Here is a 24,059-nt window from a genome sequence, read left to right on the forward strand (position 1 = left end):
AGCAAATGAAGCTGTGTCTGTGTCAGTCCCTACCACGGTGTTACAAAGGAGGCCCCAGTCTTTGCTTCCCTCATCTTTAAACCCTCACCTTTCCTGTGCTTAGGAACTGCCACCAGAACCTGATGCTTCTCAGCATACAACTATCCCAGCTGCATTCAGCAGACAAGTGTATACCTTATCTATCCTGCTTGCCTCTGAGAGGACAAGCAATTTTAAATTAAACATTGGGTTACCAGGCTTCTGCATTGTGCTAGTTTGTTTTATGTTACACTGTCCATAGTACAATCTGAAGACAGGAAATAACTTGGATTCCCCTCCTGCAACTGAATACTTGTCAAGTTTTCTACTCTCCTTTCCAGGTAGGTACACAGAGACTTTACAAAGGGGAGAGGCAGTGACAGTGGGGTGGCTGGACACTAACACAACTTCATACTTTTTATTGTCTAGGACAATGGCTACAGACCAAAGATTCAGGAAGACCCACTGCTTGCCCCAACAAGAGACACACTTCCCGTCTCAATACAGAGTCCTATGGGCTATGAGGGGGCAGGCTTTTTATCTTTCAAACTCTGGTAAGAAGTCCATGGCAGTACTCAGTACAAGGAGAGTGGCATCTGAGTCTAGCTATGTGTGTATGGGGTGGATAAGGCAAGCCAGCTTCATTTCAATTACTTGGGTGTGACCCTAAAGACTCGGATGTGAATGGCAGAGTTGTTGCGGGTGCGGGTCAGAGGCTCTCGTGCATCAGTCTCTGGTTCCAGCTCATCGATAAGCTCCACTGTGGAGGTATTGGCAGCCACTTGCAAGGACCCGAAGCTGCCAGCCTGCAGCTGGAGAGCAATGTTGATGGCGCGGTTGATGGCCAGGCCCAAGCCATGAATGTAGATCTCAGTGCATACATTCTGACCCCGTGCCCCTCCATCCAGCAGCTTCTGGCAGCGGGCTAGCTGGGCTTTAAAGTCAGTTTTCATGTTGACATAAATGTCATTGGGCCTCCGGGGCAGTCGGTGGGGCAGGCGCTTCCGAAGTGTGTACTCTACTGGATCCAGCTCAGGCTCAACGGCCCCGCGGGGCTCTCGGTTTTCTGCCATGTTCCGTGCCTGGTACGGGAAAGGGACGAAATTAGCGAGGGGTGACAAGAGACTTCTCTTCCTTTCCTACTCCATTTCCTGCCCAGAGAGTGCAGCCGGGAGGGGCGCAATTGTTGCCTCTCTTGCTTTCCAGCCTCAGTCCCCGCAAGTTCCCACATCTCCCCCACCACTAGTTCTTGGTGCTTATACCTTCATCACATCGCTCCCAACCTCAGGCCCCTCCACCACCCCCTTCTCTGGCTCTTGCGCGCCTACTCTCTCGGATCCACAGTGGCCTCTAAGCGCACGCGGCCCGCTCCCTGCCAGGCCACTCAAGCGTTGCACTGACCGGCCGGAATAGAAGGCGCTGCCTGCGACCCTCAGGCCCCAGGAAGGCACGAGAAGGGGCGCGCAAAAAGAAAGCCAAATTGCAGGCGGCGCGGATCTCCCGAAAGACCTGCAGAGTGCGCACGCGCACCGTTCCCCTGCGGTCAGGCTCGCGCGAATCACGAATCCCCTTCCCGGCATCCGTTCTCCCTTCCCCTTTCCAGAGCGCTCGCTCAACCTCGCGAGGTGTTTGAGTAACGCGAGGCTTCGGAACCTACCACGTGTACGCCTCCGAGGCGGGGCGCGGAGGCAGGGGGCGGGCACCACGTCGAAACCCGGGACTTAGACGGAGGAGTGTCTGCTTCCCTAGGCCAGTCCAAATTCCTGGGCGGAGGGGTCCCGGGGCGGGAGTGGAGGTGGGGTGAGGAGGAGAAGCGGCTATTCTAGGTGCGTGGAGGATTTGGGCGAGGGTTTTGCAAAGATAAGGGAGGGCGGCGAGTTCAGGAGGACGTGATCGCGAAGGAGCCTGAAAGCTAGTTTGGACTCCCGCGTCCATCGCAGTTCCTATGATCAAAGGAGGCGTGGCAGAGTTGGCAGAGCTGACCTCTCCCCCAGGGTCCCTATGGCCCTAAACGAAGGGGGGTATTGAGTGGCGAGGTCTGGCCCTTAACGGAGGACAGTGTCCCAGGACTCTCTTGCAGTTCGCGGGGACCCGTGCCTCTCCCCTGCCTCTTACTGGGCTGACCCCATGCCAGTCTTTGGGGACCCAAGCTCTGAGGCCCAAGTTTCACGGCTCCGTAAGGGCACACTGACCCACCCACCAACCCTCAACTATCACCCATTACCAGTTTGGTGGCTGTCTGCGACCGGGGAAAGGGGACATGCGCCCCCTAGCGGGCAGGGCTAGGCAGCGCGCGGTGGTGGGGGCCTTCGTGGCTTCCGGAGGCCAATGAGAGGTGTCCTCTACTAGGGGTGGAGATTCTCTGCCCAGATTTGTGTAGCTCCTGGAGCTTTCCCCTCAGAAATGAGTTAGACCTGCACTGGGGACCTCAAACTACTCTCTGAACTACCCTTTGCCTGAGTTCTTCCCATCTCTCAAATGGAGATAATTCCTGTCTTGCCGTGAACTGTGAAGCCCAATGTAACCTTGTAAACTGGAGGCCTACACATGTGAGTTGACATTTTTATAGCCCCCAGGCCCCTCTTTAGTTGCCTATGGTGGAGTCTAACCTCATTTGACTGGAGGTTGGAAAGAGGTCAGGTCTTTGAGAACTTTCCAGCATTTTTTTTTTTTTTTAACAACTTGCAGACTTTAATGACTGATGATTATTTTAAAGGGCTTATCTAGTCTGCAACACAGGACATGGGGGCAAAATGAAAGGCAGGGCTGAGTGTGTAATTAGTACAGATTCTTGGGTCTACCTCCTGGGCATAAACTGATTACAAATAGAGATTTTTGAATTTAGCATGAAAATCTCCTTGCTGGCCCCAAAGGACTGTAGTTCTTTTAGCTTCAAATTCTTTCATTAGCTGCAAGTGTGGGGGCTTATGTGGGAGATGAGGGGATGGAGGGTAGGAAAAAGGCTGGCTACAACCCTGTTCTGCCTCAAAAGTGTCATCTGAGCTGAGTTTTAATGAATAAACAGTTTTTAAGGAACCAGGGTATATTCTGGAAACTATATATTTTTAAAAGGAGGGAAGCATAGCCTAAGCTTCCACCTCAAGGAATTAGAAAAAGAGCCAAATAAAGACAAAGCAAGAAGATGGGAGGAAATAAAGAGAAAAACTCAATGAAATTGAACGTGGAAAAACAATAAACTCAAACCAAAAGCTGGTTCTTTGAAAATATAAAATTTATTTAGCAAGACTAGCAAAAAAGAGGACAAGAGAAAGAAGACTCACATTTTGATTATCAGAAGTGAAAGTGGGGATAGATCTAAAGAGCCCATACACTATAAGGTACTAAGAGAATAAGACAAGTCTACATACATAAATTTGACAGATGAAATGGACCAATTCCCAGAAAACCAAACAAGCAAGCTCAATTGAGATTAAACTGATAATCTGAATAGTCCTGTAAATATTAAAGAAATAGCTTTAAAAAAACATTCAGAGAGAGATCTAGGCCCAGATGGTTTCACCGGTGAATTTTACCAAAAAGAGAAGTAACACAAATCCTACACAATCTCTTCCAGAAAACAGTAGGAAAGGTTTCCCAAATTTCCTGAGGACAAAACCTGACCAAAGACAAAAGAAGAAAATTACAGACCAATATCTCTCATGAACAAAGAGCCAAAAATCCTCACCAAAATGTTAGCAAATCGATTCTAGTATTACAGTAGTTCATAGTTTTGCTTCTCAGTTTCAGTTACCTGTGGTTAACTGCAGTCTGAAAATATTACACAGAATATTCCAGAAATAAATAATTCATAAATTTTAAATTGTGCGCCATCCTGAATAGTGTGATGAAATCTCACCTTCCCGCTTTGTCCTTTTGAGGGATGTGAATCATACTTCTGTCCAGTATATTCACACTGTATACACTACCCACCTCTTAGTCATGTGGTAGCCGTCTTGGTTACCAGATCAACTGTCAAAGTATCACAGTGCTTGTGTTCAACCCACCCTCGTTTTACTTAATGGCCCCAATGTGCAAGAGTAGTGATGCTGGCAATTCAGATATGCAAAGAGAAACCAAGAAGTGCTTCCTTTAAGTGAAAATGTATGTATAGGAAAAACAAAGTAGGTACAGGGTTCAGTACTATTCATGGTTTCAGGTATCACTGGGATTCTTTGAATATATCCCTTGCAGACAAGGGGGATGACTGTATATAAAAAGAATTATAAACCATGACTAAGTAGAGCTGACTTCAAAAATGGTTCAGTGTAAGGAAGCCTACCAATGTTATCTACCATATTAAAAGTCTAAAGAAGAAAATTCACATAATCATATCAATTGATGCAGAAAAACTATTTAACAATTTAGTACCCATTTATGATTAAAAAAAAATAAGCAAAAATTAGAAGGGACATCTTCAACTGCTTCAACAGATAAAGAGCACCTACAAAAAACCTACCATTATACCTAATGGTAAAAGACTGGCCACCTTTTTTTTAAAATCAGGGACAAGACAAGAATGCCTTCTCTTGCCACCCTTATTGTTGAAAATCCCAGGCAGTGCATCAAGCAAGAAAAAGATACAGATTGTACTTCTATATACTGGCAATAAACAATTGGAAACTGAAATCTAAATATCTAGCTAGGATCACTCCAGAGATGGGGGAGGTGGGAGAAATATTTACACGTAAGTCTAACAAAAATTTTACAAACTCTATATGCTGAAAACTACAAAATGCCAATGAAAGAAATCAAAGAAGATCTAAGTAAATACAGAGATATACCAAGTCCATGTTTGGGAAGATTCAATATAGTAAAGATATCAATTCTCTCCAAATGGATCTCCAGTTTTAATGCAATTCCTATGAAAATCCCAGCAAGAATTTTTTGCAGATATAAACAAGTTTATTGTTAAATTTACCTGGAAAAGCAAGATAAGTTAAAGCAATTTTGAAAAAGAAAAAGTCAGAATCATACTACCTGATTTTAAGACTTAACTATATAAACACAATATCAAAACACTGTGGTAGCTGCCAAGAGATAGACATAAAAATCCATAAAATGGAATGGAGAACTCAGAAATAGATTAATATAAGTACACCTAGCTGATTTTTGACACCAGTGAAAAAAACAGCTGAATGGGGAAAGAATAACTCTTTTCAGCAAGTGGTGTTAAAGCAAGTGGACAAATAGGCAAAGAACTGAAACGGACACAAAATGGACAGTAGATTTGAATATAAAATGTAAAACTATAAACTTTTTTGAAGAAAACATAAAACATCTTTATGACAGAGGGTCTGGTAAAGAGTTCTTAGATATAATTCGAAAAGCACAATCCATTAAAGAAAAAAACTGATAAATTGTACTTCATCAAAATGAAAAACTTTTACTCTGTGAAAGTCCACATTAATAGGATGAAAAGGGAAGCCACAGATTGGGAGAAAATATTTGCAAATCATATATGTGACAAAGGACTTGTATCCAGAATATAAAGAACTCTCTAAACTCAAGAATTAGAAAACCACCCAGTTAGAAAATAAGCAAAAGTTTTGAACAATTTGGCAAAAGAGGGTATAAGTGTGGCAAATAAGCACCTAAGATGCTCAATATCATTAGCCATTAAAAATGCAAATTAAAACCATGATGACCACTACACATCTATCAGAATATCCAAAATTAAAAATCTTGACAATACCAAGTGCTGAAAAGAATGCAGAGAAACTGGATCCCTCATATATTGCTTGTGGAACTATTACATGGTATAGTTACTCTGGAAGTTTGGCAGTTTCTTCTAAAACTAAACATATATTCACCATATAACCCAACAAGAATGTTCTTGGGCATTTAAAATTTGTACCTACATGTCCATAGCACTTTTATTTATAATAGCCCAAACTGTAAACAGTACAGGTGTCTTTTAGCTGGTGAATGCTTAAACAAACTGTGGTCTATCTATGGAATACTACTCAGCAATGAAGGTGGGAATAAGGAGCCCTGTTAGATGGTTGGAATGCTGGTGACATCATAGAATATTGTACTAAGCAGCTGACATTTTAGAGTGGAAGGCAAACAAGATGAGCAGGATAGTGTGACCAGTAGGGAGAATGTACAGGATTTGGTGGACTCTCAAGGAAGAATAGTCAATATGACGTTGGGGGATCTAAGGTTTTCCAAGAAAAACAATGGCTAAGCTGAGACAGGAGTGTCTAGCAGTGGGGCTCATATCCTGTGTAGTCCCTCCTGTTACAATGGAGAGGTCTAGAAGGATTATGCCCTAGGTGAGAGGTCTCCAAACTCCGGGCTTTGGACCAATCTGTGGCCTGTTAGGATCTGGGCCACATAGCAGGAGGTGAACGGCCAGTGAGGGAAGCTTATTCTGTATTTGCTGCTGCTCCCCAACTAGCATCAACACCTTAGCTCCACCTCAGATCATTAGGCATTAGATTTTCATAGGAGCACTGATCCCTGGTGCCAAAAAGGTTGGGTACCACTGCCTTAGCAGATAGGGGAGAAAAGAAGGAATCATCCAAGGATTCAGGAGCAGCTAGTAAAGAAGGAAAACCAAGGGAATATGGAAGCCAGCTGAAGAAAGCATTTCCTGGAGGAGAGAGTGACTGGCTCTGTCATATGCTGAGAGGCCACATAAGATAATGGGCCAGGGGATTAAGCAATGTGGCAGTCACTGGTGACTTGATAAGCAGCTACAATGAACAGAACACATGGCAGAAACTAATTTAGAGTGCAATAAATTAATTTTAAGACCAGTTCTGTTCAATAACTAGCAATAAGCAATTTATGAACTTTCACTCCATGTGTCTTTTCACGATGTCTAAAAGATTTTTCAAACTTCGACATCCAGATAAATATAAAGGATCACAACTTAGATGGGTGAAGCCAGGCTAATAAACTGATTTGACACTAAGATCATCCTTATCTTTTTGTATTTCACTGAAGGCAAACATCACAGAGGAATTTGCCATTAAGAAAAAAGGCAGTTTGGCTGCATAAGTCTTGAGACCTCCCTTTCATCTAAATTAATCAGTTAACCAAATCTCTTTTAGTTCAAAAGCTTGCACATTTAAAACAATATAGACTAAGACATTTTACAGCATAGCACCTGAATAAACAAAAATATTTTAGGTCTAAATGATTTGTTTGGAACTTTTTTCTTTAATCCTGTATGGGAGACTCAGTCTAAAATCATAGTTTCCTTTCTCAAAGAGGGTGTTTATGAGATTCATTTCCAGTGTCATCATCAACAGCAAGGGTTCCACTTTACAGTTAGGGACATTACTTGCCCAGGGAACCATGAGCAATCATTCCAATTTTCTGTCCTGGAGTCCAGCCTTGTTCTCCTTGACTCACGACATCTAGTGGGTGCTACTGTTAGATCAAATACATTTTCATTCAGGCCCTCAACTGGAGTACCACTTTACTTCTCTTCTTCCACTGGCCTGGATTGTTGCTATTCTCAAAGGAATGCCCATTTTCCTAAATCTATCCAAATCCTGCCCTTCCAGCTCAGCACAAGCCACCACTGTCCCCAACTTCTTCTACTCCAGAGGTCCTCCCTCATTGCCTCTGTATCATTTTTCCACAATTTACAATCTCACATTTGCTAATTAATAATTAAAATATGCTAAGACCTCACTCATTTAGAGGTTAGGCTGCTGGTAACTTCAACTACCCAGAACAGAATCTAGTAAAGTTAAAAAAAAAAAAAAAAAAGCAACAACAAAAGCTTTTGAGTAAGAAAAAACAGCTGCTATAATAAACTTTTAACTCTATTCTAGGAGACTTCTGACTTGATGGGATTCTATAGATATATTTTCATACTGTGTTAACAATCTGAATATTGTGGACCCTGTGGTTCACAATATTCATTTGTAGAGTGCTTGCCCTGTGCCAAGCACTATGTTAAATGCTTTACCATACAAGTCAGAGAGAGATTAATATATCCAAGGCTACAGTTGGTAATGGATGGAACGAGCACAGGAGCCCTTGGTTTAAACAATTACATTTTCCAGCCTGTGAGCAAGCAGCTGACTGACAACACTGAGGCAGGAATCCTGACTTCAAGAAAGTCAACGGAACTGAAAAAAGCAGACACTAAAACTACAAGTATACAGAAGTCCCGGGGGATACTCCGTGCGTGAACAAAAGGCCTTGCTGGTAGCTCCTACGGTCGGCGCTGAGAGGGCACAACACAGGGGATTCAAGTTCCAAGTTTGAATTTACCTGTCCCTGTCTTGAGCATTATTTTGTATTTGGTAACAGTCGTTTTAGGAAACTAGGTAGTAGAGTACACATTCTGAAATGATTTCCAGGAAAATGGTGAAAACACAAACATTTTCATCCAAAAAGGTTCAGGGATTTAAAAAAGTCATTCCTGAAACCCCCGCCCTTTTTTCTTTTAAACAAAGGAAGTGTCAATCTACGTCTTACATTTGCAAAGAAGTTTTACTCTTTTCAAAGCCTTTCACATTCATCCATTTTCTTTCTTTCAGCACACCAGGAAAGGAATGGAGTAGGGGCTGGGAAATGAGGCGAACAATATTAACTCCTTACTATGAAAGAGAAAGCGTCAGTCAACTCCTAGTCAGTGGCGGAGCCAGATAAAAGCCCGGGTCTCAACAGAGCTGCCTCGTACTGTTTCTAAATCATCAGGTTCCTCACTTAGTGCATATATCCCAGGACGTCTGATGAACACACCTCTAGATTTTATGCGGTCTCTTTCAATACAGGCGGGCTTCCTGAAGGAAGCCCACTGACTAGGAGAGGCCGGTGATGCCACTAGCGGCTGCCCCGTCATGATGGTCGCGCGTCACGTGCTGGGGGGTAGCTGCGGAGTACCCCGGGGACACCCTCACCCCCCTTCCCGCAGTAGGCCCCCGTCACGTGACTAGCCAGGCTCTCGGGTCACGTGCCAGGGGGGTGTCGGGGGCAGCGAGTGTCCGGGCCGCGCCGGCGGGGCACGCGCGGTGGGCGCGAGGCCGTGAGGGTCTCAGCCGGCCAGAGCCGCCAAGAGAAGGCAGCAGCAGCGGCGGCGGCGAAAGGGGCGGCCCTGCGGACCCGCGTCCGCGTCACGTGGTACGAGGCGGGCAGCCATCTTGCTACAAACACAAACAGAGAGGAGCGGCCGCCGCGGGAGCGCCAGCGCCCCCTCCCCCGCTGCCGCCACCGCCGCCGCCGCCGCCCCCGGCCCGCCGCGCGCCGCCTGCCAGCCGCCGCCCACGCCCCGCGACCGGAGCCTCTTGCCGCCCGCCCGCTGCGGTAAGCGCTCAGTCGCCCCGCGGCCCCCGGCCCGCAGCCGGGCCCGGGGCAGGACCGCCCCCGACGCAGAGGCGACCGCGCCGAGCCTGCGAGAGCCGGAGCCAGAGCGCGGGCCGCCGGCACGGACCTCCCACGGCTCCTCCCGAGGCCGCTGCCGTTCGGTGCGTCGGTCCCCCCGCCCTCCCGTCGGCCCCTCCCCCGGCCTGGCCCCCAGCGCGGCCGTCCCTCCCGGGGGGCGGCAGCCCTCACCCCACGCCCCGCGCACCTGGCGCCCCTCCCTGAAGGGCACGCCGTCCTCCCGGTCAGCCCGCCTCCTTCCCACCCCCACGCTCCTAACGGTCGCCCTTCGACCCCTCGGAAGCCTGGCCCGGGGCCCCCGGCCTTCCCCTCCTCCGGGCCCGCCCGGGGGCCTCCGACCCGATTGTCTGGCGCTCCCCGGAGATTGCTCGACGCGCCTCAAGGTTCTTGTCGGAATTAGCTGGGCCCCGCGGGTCTTAAAAGTCCAAGCGTTGCACGACTTTGGCTAATGTGGAAGCCTTTCCCCTTAACCAGACCACCTATTCTGGGTCTTCACCTGGATCCCTTTTCAGCTAGCGACATTAGTGCTTGGTCATTGGGGTCTCCTTCCTCCCAGTTGCCCGGCCGCGTTAAACATGTTAGTCTTTTCTATCGCCAGGCTGGGTCCTTCCCAGCTCATCATCACCCCTGATAGTGCTGTTCTCTGGCCACAGCTTCTCACTGCCCCCCCCCTTTTTTTCCAAGTTAACTTTGAGACCTTCATTTCGCACCTCTTACCAAGTCGTTACTAGTATTCCAAGTAAGCTTCCAGGTCTAGTCCAACATAGCACCTGGCCCTGGGAAATGTTAAGTCAATACTTGGTCGATACTTTCCTCCAGCCACCCCAGTCTTACTCTCTTCCTGCTTTTCGGTGCTGCTTTCCCAAAAATCAGCCTTTATACAACCTGTCCACCACTCTTTTGAACTGATACGCCAGTTGCAATTTAGCTGCCCACCAAGAGCCCCTCGGTTTGCTTCTGCAACTGAAACACCATGGATACCAACAGGCGAGTTCTCTTTGCTGCTCAGTGTGGGAGTTTGCTCTCTCTACTGTTGTCCCTTGTGCAGTCCCAGGTCACTTACTCTTACTACAGTTTTTATTTCATACGTTGTAGGTATAGTATATCATTGGGAAAGGTTGGGTCACATCTGGACTTTGTGTTGCTGCCACGGCTTGGGGACCAGAGGCCTCAAGCGTCCCATATAGTGATTACAGTCAAACGAGCTGTGTTCTTAGACTCTTGGTCTGGCTTTTGCAGCCAGTGGATGCATTAGTATTGTGTGTGATTTGATGGATTAAAAGACCCCAGTTTGCCCTCACGTCTGTGGTGGAGTTTGAAATAGAAAAAATAGCCCCACTTTAGAGCAGAGAAGATGAAAAAAGACAGCTTTGTGAGGGATTTTTTAAAATTTTAACGAGAAATTTATTTAAAATGGCTTAAAACTCACAAAGTATACTTGAGAGTATACTTTGGGCTGGTTCCTGTTGTTTGCATGCCCCTTCTCCAGTCTGGATAGAGTGTTTAGGGACTTTGGGGTCCTCTGCCAGGGCAGCTGCAGCCTCCCTTCCTTGTTGGAGCCCAAGACTGGGCAAGTGGGCAGGCAGGATCAGATGAGGTAAAGTGTGGAAGTGCTTTGAAAACTGTTAACTAGTAGATATGCTCAGGGGCAGCATTTGTCAGGATGGCTCAGAGAGTAGAGAGCTGGTGACCATCCAAGAGGAATGCAGTTTGCACCTATTTTTAAGCCTCAAGAGTTTTCTTTCTATCATGCCTGGAGAATCTTTCCATCCTAAGGGCAGAGTCACCTCCAACAAGCTTGGGGCTGGGCGGTTGCTCAAATGTTGGGGAATTTGGGATTCTACTTCTGTTAATAGTGATACCTTTCTGTGCCAAGGCACATTGCTTGTGATAGGGGCTAATTTTAGGGGTGATGAAATGAGGAAGTAATGTTCTTAATGTGTACTGGGACCACCTTTTCTCTGAATCTATGCTTTCTCCTGTGATTCTGAACCCCAGAGAATAGGCTCCCCTCCTGTTCCCTTAAGCCTCTTGTGAGCACCCAGGACCAGTGTATGTCCTCTCCTTTTGACTCCAGCAGGGGGCAGCCTTTTAATAGTAATAATTCAGATGCCAGGAGAGTGAAGGGTGTACTGAACCCTGAGAAGGGGGAGCCAATAGATCAGATTCTGAGTGCAGGGCAAGGGGTGGGGGCTAAGTTGGAATGAGTAGACCCTTAGATCAAGTAGCTAGGAAAAGCTGTGCCCCTAGTCCTCTGCCTGCTGCCTCTCCCGCTCTTTCCTTCACTATTTCTAAATGCTTGGCTTTGAGAATTTATAATAGAGGAACTTAGGACAGTTCTTTGAATCTAGTCTTTTCCCAAGGATTTTCCTCCTGGCAGGATTTCAGATTTCTCTCATTGGCCAGTATAATTAGGGAATGATTTCCCTGTTCTTCAGAGGGGAGAACAAACTGCAGTTTGGTTTCTCTTGTCTTCCACTCTTACCCATAAACAGAATATATGTTACCTGTGTTACTGTTGTAGAGGAGGGTTTGTCAACCATGACACTATTGATATTTTGGGCCAGATAATTTTCTATTGTGGGGCTGTCCTGTGCATTGTAGGATGTTTGGCATCATCTCTGGCCTCTAACTCAACCAGATGCTGGTAGCAACTCCCAGTCATGCCAACCAAAAATGTCTCCAGATTTTGCCATATGGCCCCTGGGGAGCAGAGTCCCCCCAGTTGAGAACTGCTGGCTTCGAGGAAGCATGTGGAAAAGACACACTACTTGGAGGGGTGGAAACCATAGGAGGTATGCATGCTGCTTGTCGAGGAAGGGCTGGTTAGCCACCAATTCTGGCACTAGTCCTTCCCTGGCTGGGTCCACCCGGAGACTTGGCCATTTTCTCCAGCTGCTCCTGTGTTTCCTCCCCCCTATGACTGCCTCTCCCTTTGCCTCTGCAGTTTCCCTGCTTCTCGTACTGGGAGCCGCTTTTCCTCACTTTACTCCTTACAACCAGGACAGAAAGGCAAAGGCCAAACGTGGAAAGCATCGAGAAGAGCTGCCTTTGCCATTCCCTGGCAGGGTGGGAGGGTGAGTTATCCCTCTTCTATTCCCCTCTCCTCACAGCAGCCTTCCATGCCACAGGATTCCTCAGTTGCTCTAGAAGTCAGGCTCTTCTGGAGTGAACTGGAGGAGGCTCAGAACAGCCTTTCCTTAAGTTTATTTGAAGAACATGAGGTGTTTTTCTTGGAATGGGGAAGATTTAGGTAGGTGATAGCTATTCCTAAATGCCTTTTTTCTAAACCTTTTTTTAAGTGTGAAATATAACATATTACATTAACCATTTTTAAGTGTATAATTTTACAGCATTAAAGACATTCACGTTATTGTGCAACCATCACCACTATCCATGTCCAGAACTTTTTCATTTGTCCTCTTTCAGCTGAAACTGTACCCATTAAACAACAACTCATGCCCCATAGCCTTGTTACCCACCACTCTACTCTCTTATATCTGAACTTGACTTCTCTAGGAGTCTCACATAAGAGGAACTATACAATATCTGTTCTTTCGTGACCACCTTGTTTCACTTAGCATAATGTCTTCAAGGATCGTCCATTGACCAAGTTACATGAGGGTTAAAGCATAGAAAGAATTAATCTTACTCTACTGTCCTGGGAGGCCTACTTGAATTTCATGAAAGGAAGAGCTTTTCAACAAACTTGCCTTCTGATGGCTGCGTGCGCCATGTTGTGCATCCATCGTTAAGAATGTCCAGCCAGACCTATTGTAGAAGAGATGCTCGTGCTGGGGGAGGTCAGCCTTATTCTAGCTGAGATTCTGGCAACGGATCCTGCGTCTGTCCTAGAGTTTTGTGTCGTCATCAGGCCTGTGGTCATAGGTGAGAGACTTTTCCCTTGGCCATTCTGGTGAAAACCCTTCTGCCTCCTTCCTTCCCAGAGTTGTGGAGTCTTGGAGTTAATGAACATCGTGGAGACTCTTCGGTCCGGCCTCCCCTCCAGCCAGTGAGAACTCCTGCACAGCTTCTTGAGACCCTGCCTGCCTGTCATCTGCTCAGAACCATCAGGGATGAGCTGCCTCCTGAGAGCCTCCTCTGCTGATCCTTAGAGGGACAGGTCACTGCCACCACTGCTGCTTCTGTCAGCCTCAGTAACTCTTACCTTATTTGTACTTTATGGTGAGGGGCCTTCTTACTTGCTTGTATCTTCATAATGTTCCTTTCTTGGCTCGTGTGCTCGGGCTCTTCCTGATGGCAGGGAAGAGGTCTGGGTGTTGGTTCTTGGTTAAACCAGCCCATGGGTGTGTTGGCCTGACTTGCCTGCCCGAAGCCTTCAGTGTGTGCCCTACCTTTGGCCCTGGTATCGCATCCCCGCTCCCATTCCCCTTGTACTGGATTTCTGTTGAAATAGTCTCTAGATTCTAGCTGCCAAGCAGCCAGCCCTGAGATTTTTCAGGAGGAAAGTAATTTTTCTCTCAGATTAATTTTTAATCCTTCTTTCCTTAACTGACTTTTTCTCTAAAATATTTGTGGTTTCAGTGCTTTTTTATTGTTTTTATTTTCTCTTTGTCCTCAACATCTATGCAAACCTTAACCACCCCCTTCACTGAATGCCAAGCCATGCAGTGAGAGTGCTGAGACCTAAAGAAGTGCCTGGTGTGTTCTCTGCCACAACTTCAGTACCTCAGTCATGCTTTGCTGAGTGAATTTAGCTGCTTGTGAGGCCAAATATGTAGGGGACAGAGATGAGGAGGAACAGGGGCTGTTATGCAGGACAGAGGAGGGCTTGAGGCAGGGGGCCTGTCTGACCTATTAATTTAACCCATCTTCTTCCCCTCATCTCTCATTAAGGATCTTTTCCAGATGTGAAGGTCTCCCCCTCAGGCACCACTGCAGTCAGACCAGCATCCAGTAGCTTGGGGGCCTTAGTTCACTCCAGCATAGGCTCCTGCCTGAAGAGAACCCAGTCCCGGCTCTGCCTGCTTCCTGGGGTAAGGCTCCAGGTGAGTCTGGGGTAAGGGAGGGTGCCCCTGCAGAAGCTGGAAGGGGCTCTAGCTGCCCTGTTTCCTTTTCTCCCCTGGGTCTTTCCCTGTCATGACTCTTTGGTTAACTCATGGTGTGAGTGGCATGTGGTCGGTTTAAGTGAATCCTTTTAGAGCCCATTACTCTGCTTACCAAGGTGGGGATCTATTCCTCGTCGTCTTGGCGTTATCCAGGAGCGTTGTATCTAAGCCCAGTGTCCCTTATGTCTCCACAGGTGTTTTGAGAGTGAACACCAGGTTCCCCCACCTTGCCCATCTCCTCTGATCACACTCAGCTCTGGACACACTCAGCTCCACAATGGCAGCAGAGACCCTCAACTTTGGGCCTGAGTGGTGGGTCAGATGTGCTTTGGGTGGCATGGGGAAGCTGGGGAGAATAGGGTTGTTCAGATTCTTGTCTTCTTCCCTGTGTCCCTTTTCTAGGCTGAGGGCACTTTCTAGCGGTGGCAGTGTGGCCTCCCCGCCCCCATCCCCTGCCATGCCCAAATACAAGCTGGCTGACTATCGCTATGGGCGAGAGGAGATGTTGGCTCTCTATGTCAAGGAGAACAAGGTGGGGGGGCAGGTCGTGATGGGCTATGTGGTCCAATTCCCTGTATAGCCTCTCCGCCTATATGGCTCTCCTGGAGAGAGCCCAGGAGCATGTGGTATCTTGGTCCTGCCCTCATTGACAGGTCCCTGATGAGCTGCAGGACAAGGAATTCGCTGCGGTGCTACAGGAGGAGCCACTGCAGCCCCTAGCACTGGAGCCTCTGACCGAGGAGGAGCAGGTGGGGCAGGACCAGGGCAGCTGCAGGCCAGGGTACTAGGGCTCCACTTTGGAAGGGGGCTGAGTTGGGAAGACAGGTGGTGGAAAATGCAGTTCTGAGCAGAGTGGGGGTGGTCAGGTGCCTGGGTCCTCACTCCCACCCCTGGCTCCCTCCTCAGAGAAACTTCTCCCTGTCAGTGAACAGTGTGGCTGTGCTGAGGCTGATGGGGAAAGGGGCTGGACCCCCCCCAAGTGGCGCCTCCCGTGGCAGGGGCAGCACGCGGAGCCGAGGTAGGGAGGCCATGATGTATTCTGGGGGCAGCAGAGGTGGGGCCTGTGGTCTTGAGGATGTACAAAGATGATCTGGCTGGTTTCCCATGTGTCTCTTGTTTCTTCTTCAGGTCGTGGCCGTGGTGACAGTTGCTTTTACCAAAGAAGCATTGAAGAAGGCGACGGGGCCTTTGGTCGAAACCCCCGAGAGATCCAGCGTAGCCAGAGTTGGGATGACAGGTGCAGGCTGGAAGGAGGTGGTATAGAAACAAAACAGAGAGAAGCCCTGGGGTTAAATCCAGGGTCCCGTGGAGGAAAGCTTGGGTCTTCTGTCATTAGAGGGCAGTAGGAGACCTACCAAATAAGCCCTGGTCAGAGATCGCTTTCTTTGCCCTCTTACCCCTGTGTCTTTGCCCTTTTCTTCTGATTCTTTCAGTCCACATTTGGCTGTGACCTTTTGTGTGCCAGCTTGGGCTCCCTCCCAAGCCTGACTTTTCTCTAGTTCCCTCCCTCCCTTCACCTTTCTCAGGGCACAATGGACATGTGTACAAGGATCCAGGGGGTCAGGGAGGGGAAGCTCTCCTCCTTTGACCAACACTTTTTCCTTCTGCAGAGGCGAGAGGCGGTTTGAGAAGTCAGCCAGGAGGGATGGAGGTATGGATAGTGTTGAGGGTTGTGCCAGGCACTGAAGGTCATTGAGAGGTGGGGCGGGGACCAAAATGGGTGGTCCCAGTAAGGGGAAACATTTCCAAGGGAAGGTAGGGGGATAGGAGGGTTCAGGGCTGGGCTTCTCTTAACCAGTGAGGTTTATAGTAAGAGCCTTTTGGGTGCCATGGCTACCACTTTGCTGACTGTGTCTTCCCCCACTCCCAAGCACGATCCGGGTTTGAGGAGGGAGGGGCTGGCCCAAGGAAGGAACATGCCCGCTCAGATAGCGAGAACTGGCGTTCTCTCCGGGAGGAGCAAGAGGAAGAAGAGGAGGGCAGCTGGAGACTTGGGGCAGGACCCCGGCGAGATGGCGACCGCTGGCGCTCAGCCAGCCCTGGTGAGATGGGGGCCAGAGGAGTGTTGTAAGAGGTGGAGGGAGTGGGCAGAAAGAACTTACAGTGCAGAGGCTCCCATGGCCAAGCAGAGGGAGCTGAAAGTTTGCTGGAGTGGGTTGGGTTGGAGGACAGACCTGGAAATACCCAGAGTCTTGTGGGCAGCAATAGAGTCATCCCTCTGGCTCGACCAGGATACTGATTCTCCTCCAACTTTTCTTGCCCAGATGGTGGCCCCCGCTCTGCTGGCTGGCGGGAACATGGGGACCGGCGTCGCAAGTTTGAGTTTGATTTGCGAGGGGATCGAGGAGGATGTGGTGAAGAGGAGGGGCGGGGTGGTGGGGGCAGCTCTCACCTCCGGAGGTGCCGAGGGCCTGAAGGCTTTGATGATGACAAGGATGGGCTCCCAGAGTGGTGCCTAGACGATGAGGATGAAGAAATGGGTACCTTCGATGCCTCCGGGGCCTTCTTGCCTCTTAAGGTACCTGTAAGGAGGCCAGGGGAAGATTTTTATTAGAGGTTGGTGGGAACCTCTAATATGGGGTCCTCTATCCTACCTGTTTATTCTCTGTGTCCTTACTTTCTGTTGTATTCCCTAACTCCATGCAGAAGGGCCCCAAGGAGCCCATTCCCGAGGAGCAGGAGCTTGACTTCCAGGGTCTGGAGGAAGAGGAGGAAGAGCCTTCTGAAGGGCTGGATGAGGAGGGGCCTGAGGCAGGTAAGCCTTCAGGGTGGGGCAAGAAGAAAGCCGGAGAGCCTAGAGCTGGGCCTTCAGCAGACAAGGTGTCCATCATCAGGCTGGGTACTGGCTGTCTACCCACCTTTAGGAAAAGACTGCTTAGAAACTTCAGAAAAGAACGTGCTGACAGGTGTGGGGAGGAACCCAGAAACAGCATGGCTTTGTCTTAAAAGTCAAGTGTAATCAGAATGACCTTTGCAAATCCTTTGAAGAACATAGAATACATTATTAAATTTGTGGTGTTGTGTATACATCCTTGGATAGTGCTGTGGACACGTGTGTCATTGTCCAGCGATGTTGTAAAAGAGGAAGTGTGCAAAGTGGGGTTTGCGGTGTTGAGTTAGTGTTAATCAAGTTGACCAAAGTTAAGTGAGTGGACTCAATACCCAGAGGCCCAAGATCTGGCCACAGATGGAGAGTTTGTATTAAATCATTTTTAAAGCCTTTCAGCTCTTTGGTTTTGAATTGTGGTAATTACCTTTTTCTTTCAGGTGGGAAGGAACTGACTCCACTGCCACCTTCAGAGGAGAAGTCCGGCCCCCCATCCCCCCTGGCTACCTTGGGCCCACTCTGGGGAGCTAATGGGGAAGGAGGTGACACTGTGGAGAAAGACGCGCCAGCTGCTGAAGGTAGCCAGAGGGTGGGGCCACTTATTCTCTGGAGCCAAGGGCTGATGGGGAAAATCCTCCCCTTTCTTGTGTAGCCTACAAGGGTAGACCCTACTTTTCTAGAAGGAGAGTGGAAAGGGAACTCTTTTTCCCCCGTCTTTAGAAAGCGCGCCCCCCCCCACCCCACATTCCGTTTTCCTTTCTTTGTTCCTTCTAGGAGACGATTTGAGGGGAATGCAGCTGAGTCCTGGGGTGGGCTCGCCCCCTGGCCCACCTGGAGATCTAGAAGATGATGAAGGCTTGAAGCACCTGCAGCAGGTTGGGTGGGGGTAGTGGGGGGACTAAGAAGGCTCTAGTGATCTTTTCTTACAGGGGGACAGAAACCCATTGTTTCATCTTTCCCTGCGTGGGTTCTAAGCTTTTCCCCATCTATCCTGCTGTGTCTAGATGATCTGAACTGCCTGTACCCTGACCTTAGCCCTAGTCCTGTCCTGCCGTTGCAATGATTGAGCAGTTGAGTTTTTCCTCTCTCCCTGGGCTCCCAGGAGGCGGAGAAGCTTGTGGCATCCCTGCAGGACAGCTCCTTGGAGGAGGAGCAGTTCACAGCTGCCATGCAGGCCCAGGGCCTGCGCCACTCTGCAGCTGCCACTGCCCTCCCCCTCAGCCATGGCGCAGCCCGGAAGTGGTTCTACAAGGACCCACAGGGGGAGATCCAAGGTGCCCATTGGGGGTGGAGGGCATGCAGGAGGGGCTGTTGGGGGTAGGGGCACACCACCATTCTCTTTTAGGGCTTCTCTGGCATATCTTTCTGACTGTAGCCTCCCCTTCCCTTGGTCCAGGTCCCTTCACAACACAGGAGATGGCAGAGTGGTTCCAGGCGGGCTATTTCTCCATGGCCCTGCTTGTGAAGCGCGGCTGTGATGAGGGCTTCCAGCCACTGGGTGAGGTGATCAAGATGTGGGGTCGTGTGCCCTTTGCCCCAGGCCCCTCACCACCCCCACTGCTGGTGAGCATACCCACCTTTTTAAGGAACAGGGAGGGGAGGCGGGAGCCTGATGGGTGCCAGCGGGTGGTGTGGAGCTCAAGGTCAAAGCTGTGGAAATACTTTTGCCCGCCCTCAGGGAAATATGGACCAGGAGCGGCTGAAGAAGCAACAGGAGCTGGCAGCGGCGGCCTTGTACCAGCAGCTGCAGCACCAGCAGTTTCTTCAGCTGGTCAACAGGTACAGGGGCCTAGGAGGGCTTATAAGTAGGGATAGGCAGTTGCTGTGTCAGCCTACCCCCGTGATGCCTGTCTTCTCCATAGCCGCCCCCTCCAGCAGTGTGGGCTCCGAGAAAAGGCAGCTCTGGGGGACTTGACACCACCACAGCAGCAGCAGCTCACCGCCTTCCTGCAGCAGCTCCAAGCTCTCAAACCCCCCAGGTCTGTGGGCTGCTCTGTCGAATCTCATTCTTCATTTAGCTGTGTGTGTATGAGCCTTCAGGATATGTAAAGTGGGGAGATGGGCAGTTTGGAGATGACTTTAGGGTGCTGAGAATCAGTGCTTTGTTCCTCAGAGGAGGGGACCAGAACCTGCTCCCGACAATGAACCGGTCCTTGTCGGTGCCGGATTCGGGCTCTCTCTGGGACATACATACCTCAGCCTCATCACAGTCAGGTGTGTGTGACTAGCCCAGTAGTCTTGGGGGAAGAGGGAGTCCAGGGGCTATGCCTCCTCCTTAAGTTGCTTCAGTCCTCCTATAGCTGTCTTTGCCTCCTGTAGGCGGTGAGGCCAGTCTTTGGGACATACCAATTAACTCTTCGACTCAGGGTCCAATTCTAGAACAACTCCAGCTGCAGCATAAAGTGAGTAGGCATCTGGGCTGGAGTCCTCAGGTGTCAAGGGCTAGACTACGGCAGGGAAAGTCAAGTGCCCCCAGGTCTGATGTCTGATCTTGACTGTCAGTTCCAAGAGCGCAGAGAAGTGGAGCTCAGGGCGAAGCGGGAGGAGGAGGAAAGAAAGCGCCGGGAGGAGAAGCGACGCCAGCAGCAGCAGCAGCAGGAGGAACAGAAGCGACGGCAGGAGGAAGAGGAGTTGTTTCGGCGCAAGCAGGTAGATGCCCATCTGAGCCCTCTGGCCTGTTGGGACCTGAGCCTGGGGGGAGGCTGCAGGCCCTCACTGTCTTTCCTGTTCAGGTGCGGCAGCAGGAACTACTGCTGAAGCTGCTGCAGCAGCAGCAGGCAGTGGCCGCCGTCCCAGTGCCCCCTGCGCCAAGCTCCCCACCTCCACTATGGGCTGGTCTGGCCAAGCAAGGACTCTCCATGAAGACGCTGCTTGAGCTACAATTGGAGGGCGAGCGACAGCTGCATAAGCAGGCTCTGCCTCGGGAGCCATCGCGGGCCCAGGCCCCCAACCACCGTGTGGTGAGCAGGCTGGCCCATCCCCAGTTGACTTATACCTTTTAGGCCCTCAGGAACTCCTTCTAGTCAACTCCCGTTGTGACCTGGGGGTGGGGTGGGGAGCATTGGTCTATATCTGACTCTGAAGGATCTCTTGTCTGTGTAGTCCTCCCTTTGCCCCCATTTGACACAAATGAGTCTCCCCAGTTAGCTTTTGAGTATGTATCCCTGTTTGGGCCACCCTGACTTCCTGCCATCTGTAGCAGCTTGGGGGCCTGGGCACTGCCCCTCTGAACCAGTGGGTATCTGAGGCTGGGCCGCTGTGGGGCGGGCCCGACAAGAGTGGGGGCGGCAGCAGCGGCCTGGGGCTCTGGGAGGACACCCTCAAGAGCAGTGGGAGCCTGGCCCGCAGCCTGGGCCTGAAGAACAGCCGGAGCAGCCCCTCTCTCAGGTGGGTACTACTGCCTGTAGGGTCCGGGCTAGGGCTGGGATGGAAGGATATAGAATACTTGAGCTGATGTTTCTAATTCACCCTTATCCTGCTTAGTGACTCCTATAGCCACCTGTCAGGTCGGCCTGTGCGCAAAAAGACAGAGGAGGAAGAGAAGCTGTTGAAGCTGTTACAGGGCATCCCCAGGCCCCAGGATGGCTTCACCCAGTGGTGTGAGCAGATGCTGCACACACTGAGCACCACGGGCAGCCTGGATGGTATAGGTGGCAGACCCTGGGAGGCTGGGTCAGGGTTGCCAGACCTACATTAGGTGGGCCCTGACAGCCCCACCTAATTGCCCATAGTTCCCATGGCTGTAGCGATCCTCAAGGAGGTGGAATCTCCATATGATGTCCACGATTATATTCGTTCCTGCCTGGGGGACACGCTGGAAGCCAAAGAATTTGCCAAACAATTCCTGGAGCGGAGGGCTAAGCAGAAAGCCAGCCAACAACGGCAGCAGCAGCAGGTGAGGTGTCATATACCCCGCAGGTGAGGTTGACCTCAGGTGAGAGTGAGGTCACCTGGCCCCCTCATGACTCCCTCTCCCTCTCTGCTGCTTGGCAGGAAGCTTGGCTGAGCAGTGGCTCCCTGCAGACAGCCTTTCAGACCAATCACAGCACCAAACTTGGCCCTGGGGAGGGCAGCAAGGCCAAGAGGCGGGCACTGATGCTGCACTCGGACCCCAGCATCTTGGGTACGTTTTGAGGGTGGGGCCAGTAAAAAGGCTCTTTCCTCAGCATGGAGCAGGTGCCTGGGGGTTAAAGAGCTCAAATACAGCTTCTTCTGGCTTCAGGGTACTCCCTGCATGGACCTTCTGGTGAGATTGAGAGCGTGGATGACTACTGACCAGCCCGTCCCACCAGCCCCCTGGGCTGTAGGCCAGGGTCAGCAGCAGCAGCTTGGACCCTTGGGTCCCCAGCCTGCAGGCTCCCAACAAGGAGCATAGGAGGAAGCAGGGGCAGGGTCCCCAGCACTTGTTACAAACCACACGATGCACCTTAACTCACCCACCACGAGGCACTTTACAGATTGGGGCGGGGAGGGAGAGGGGCTTTTTTCCCTTTTTTTTTTTTTTTTTTTTAAATTTTAAACAACATTGAAGAAAATGTTAGGAGAGACAAAAAATTGTTAAACATTAGACTTTAAGCACCCCTTCCCCCTATGGGGATTGTGGGGATGACAATGGAAGGTCCATGAAGTTTTGGGGTTTTTTTTTTTTTTTTAAGAAAAAAGAAAAACAATGAAAAAAAGGTTAGGAGGCTGAAAGAAAAAACACACTGTTATTTTGGGGCAGTGGGGACATGGCCCCACAGATCTGTCCTTCCTGGCCCCCAAGGCTGCACTTACCCTCCCCACCCTGCTAGGTGGGTCATTGGGGTAACTGGAAGCTGGGGTGCCAGCAGTTTGCACAGCAAGGCCCCCTCAACCCCGCCAGCCGGACCGCTGTGAACAGCCCTCTTGTTTCTGTGACTGTGGCAGAGGTGTCCAGGGTCGGGGCCAAAGGAGCCTCTTGGCTTTGCTGCTTTGGGGTAAAGTTGCACAAATGGGCCGGGCCACCTCACCGCCCCAGGTGGTTGATGGGGTAGAGATGGCAGAGGGCCGGCCTGGTGCCAACCTCATCTGGCTGTCAAGAGTGGCAGAACTTCCACTCTGGCCCTGGTAAGGGGCTTCCCCCACGGCTGCCATTGGGGGAACGGCCTGGGTGTGAAGCTGAAAGCCCAGCTCCCTGCCTTGCCACATGAATGTATTCTTCGGGCCACAAGCCCCTGCTGCACCCCCTGCCTCAATCTTGAGTGAGGTCTGGTCAGAGCAGTTCCTCCAGGAGCTGGAGAGGCACCACTTAATGACTGTTTCTCCTGTGAAGGGGGCTAGAGGAGAGGGGCACAGGAGGCTAAGGGAGTAGGCAGCTTGGGGCTTTCAGGTTGCTGTGTAGGGGCTGTTAGAAGGGAGCCCCCTTCCCACCCATCTGACTGGGATGTGGACCACCCAGCTCTGCCCTGATCCCTCCATTGACCAAACTGGAGAGGAGTGGCCTCTCCCCTCCCTGCTCCCCTGACAAATTTTTAATGTTGGGTAAGGTGAGGGGTCAAGAATAGAGGTGTCTGTCTGTCCCATTGGGGAGGCAGTCCTTCACCGACTTATTCCCAATCATCTGCCTGGGTTTGTCTCCATGTTTTTTTTGTTTTTTTTTTTTAAAAAAAGTTTGTTCTATCTTTTGGGTTTCTCATCTAACCTCTCCTGTTGACCTCATTGCTCAGAGTGCAGTATTAGGGCAGGATTCTGCCACTGCCTCCCCTCCATGAATGTATTTATCCTTCCTGCCCTGGGGAAATGGGGAGCGCCGTTTTCTTTCTCCATCCATCCCCTGAGAGACCTTTTTGTTTTTTGGGGTTTTTTTTTTTGTTTCGTTGTTTTTGTGTTTTTTTTTTTTTGTTTTTTTTTTTTTTGCACCAAAGTGGCAACTGGGTCAGTGTTGGGGGATAAAGCTGGCCTTGGTGGTGGAGGAGCTCCCTCCACCTGCTTCTCCCTGGTTTCAACAGTATTAGCATCCGTGAAAAGACAATATTCTCACTAAAGCAATAAGGGGGTGATGGGCCAGGGGGAAATGTCTTGCTGCTGCTGGCCCCCCAGCTCCCCCTTTCCTTGCGCCAGTATTTGGTGGCATTAGAGGTGGGGGAGTACTGTTGTGATTGAATGTAACTGCCCCCACCCCTGCCGCAGCCAATGCAGGGTGAGGGGGGATGACACTCTTCCCCTCTCTTCCTTCCCCTTCCCCCAGCTAAAGAGACTTTGAATTTAGGGGGCCCTTGAGCCTGGAGAGGCCTTAACCCTGTGAGGAAGTATAGGGGGAGCCCTCTCCCACCCCATCCCCTTCTGAGAGTGATCAATGTTTACAAGCCCCTGAGCCCCCCAGCCCAGGGACTCAGCCCCCATTGCTGTCCTTTCCCAGCCCATTTTCCTGGGCCCTGGCTGCTCTCCCACCCTTCCTGGCGCTGGGGTGGGTGCAGGGGCCCATTCTGTATCCCCTTGTCTGCCTTGTACCTGAAATCTCCCTTACCCCATGACTCCCCCTCTTCTACCTGCCCTTGTAAATATTCCCCAATAAAACTTGGTGTGTGTTCTCTTCTGTCTCTGCATTTTTTTTTGAGGGGGAGGGGATTGCTGGGGAAGGAGAGGCACAGAAAAGGCAAAAGAGCTGCAGGTGGAGGTGGCTGGTCAGTAAGTCTGACCCAGCCAGATGAGAGAATGGCAGCTGTGTGTGTTTAGGAGGAACATCTATGACCCTACTGGACAGAAGATCCTTTTGCTGGATTTCCTCTCTGGCCCCCTATTTGGTAGGGCCCTATAACCTTTGGCTGATCAGCCCT

General features: G+C 50.3%; 2 protein-coding genes across 17 annotated transcripts; one reads left to right on the forward strand and one right to left on the reverse strand.

Annotated features, from left to right (window-relative positions):
• Positions 1–1,625, reverse strand: POP7 (POP7 homolog, ribonuclease P/MRP subunit). Of its 3 annotated transcripts, none has more exons than XM_016124845.2 (2): positions 1,347–1,625; positions 1–1,100 (listed from the first exon to the last, which is right to left on the reverse strand). In XM_016124845.2, exons 1-2 carry the CDS (start codon positions 1,596–1,598, stop codon positions 669–671), a joined length of 684 nt encoding a protein of 227 aa, XP_015980331.2. In that variant the 5' UTR covers positions 1,599–1,625; the 3' UTR covers positions 1–668. The 3 variants fall into 3 exon arrangements, with proteins under 3 accessions (XP_015980331.2, XP_015980333.1, XP_015980332.1); XM_016124847.2 differs by having other exon boundaries at positions 1,420–1,614; XM_016124846.2 differs by having other exon boundaries at positions 1,281–1,385.
• Positions 1,626–9,227: 7,602 nt separating this feature from the next.
• Positions 9,228–23,814, forward strand: GIGYF1 (GRB10 interacting GYF protein 1). Of its 14 annotated transcripts, none has more exons than XM_016124777.2 (27): positions 9,228–9,288; positions 12,314–12,443; positions 13,314–13,551; positions 14,224–14,375; positions 14,630–14,967; positions 15,089–15,184; positions 15,342–15,453; positions 15,564–15,672; positions 16,046–16,086; positions 16,307–16,477; positions 16,700–16,953; positions 17,082–17,190; positions 17,703–17,840; positions 18,037–18,137; positions 18,365–18,536; positions 18,659–18,825; positions 18,941–19,041; positions 19,125–19,241; positions 19,376–19,476; positions 19,582–19,664; positions 19,765–19,911; positions 19,995–20,222; positions 20,462–20,649; positions 20,746–20,906; positions 20,994–21,157; positions 21,256–21,385; positions 21,485–23,814. In XM_016124777.2, exons 5-27 carry the CDS (start codon positions 14,713–14,715, stop codon positions 21,535–21,537), a joined length of 3,198 nt encoding a protein of 1,065 aa, XP_015980263.1. In that variant the 5' UTR covers positions 9,228–9,288; positions 12,314–12,443; positions 13,314–13,551; positions 14,224–14,375; positions 14,630–14,712; the 3' UTR covers positions 21,538–23,814. The 14 variants fall into 14 exon arrangements, with proteins under 14 accessions (XP_015980263.1, XP_015980267.1, XP_036081552.1 ...); XM_036225659.1 differs by having other exon boundaries at positions 9,270–9,288; positions 12,370–12,443; XM_036225658.1 differs by lacking the exon at positions 9,228–9,288 and adding an exon at positions 9,314–9,449 and having other exon boundaries at positions 12,370–12,443.
• Positions 23,815–24,059: the final 245 nt, after the last annotated feature.

Source organism: Rousettus aegyptiacus, unplaced genomic scaffold (genome assembly GCF_014176215.1).
Source record: "Rousettus aegyptiacus isolate mRouAeg1 unplaced genomic scaffold, mRouAeg1.p scaffold_m13_p_8, whole genome shotgun sequence".
Lineage (NCBI taxonomy): Eukaryota > Metazoa > Chordata > Mammalia > Chiroptera > Pteropodidae > Rousettus > Rousettus aegyptiacus.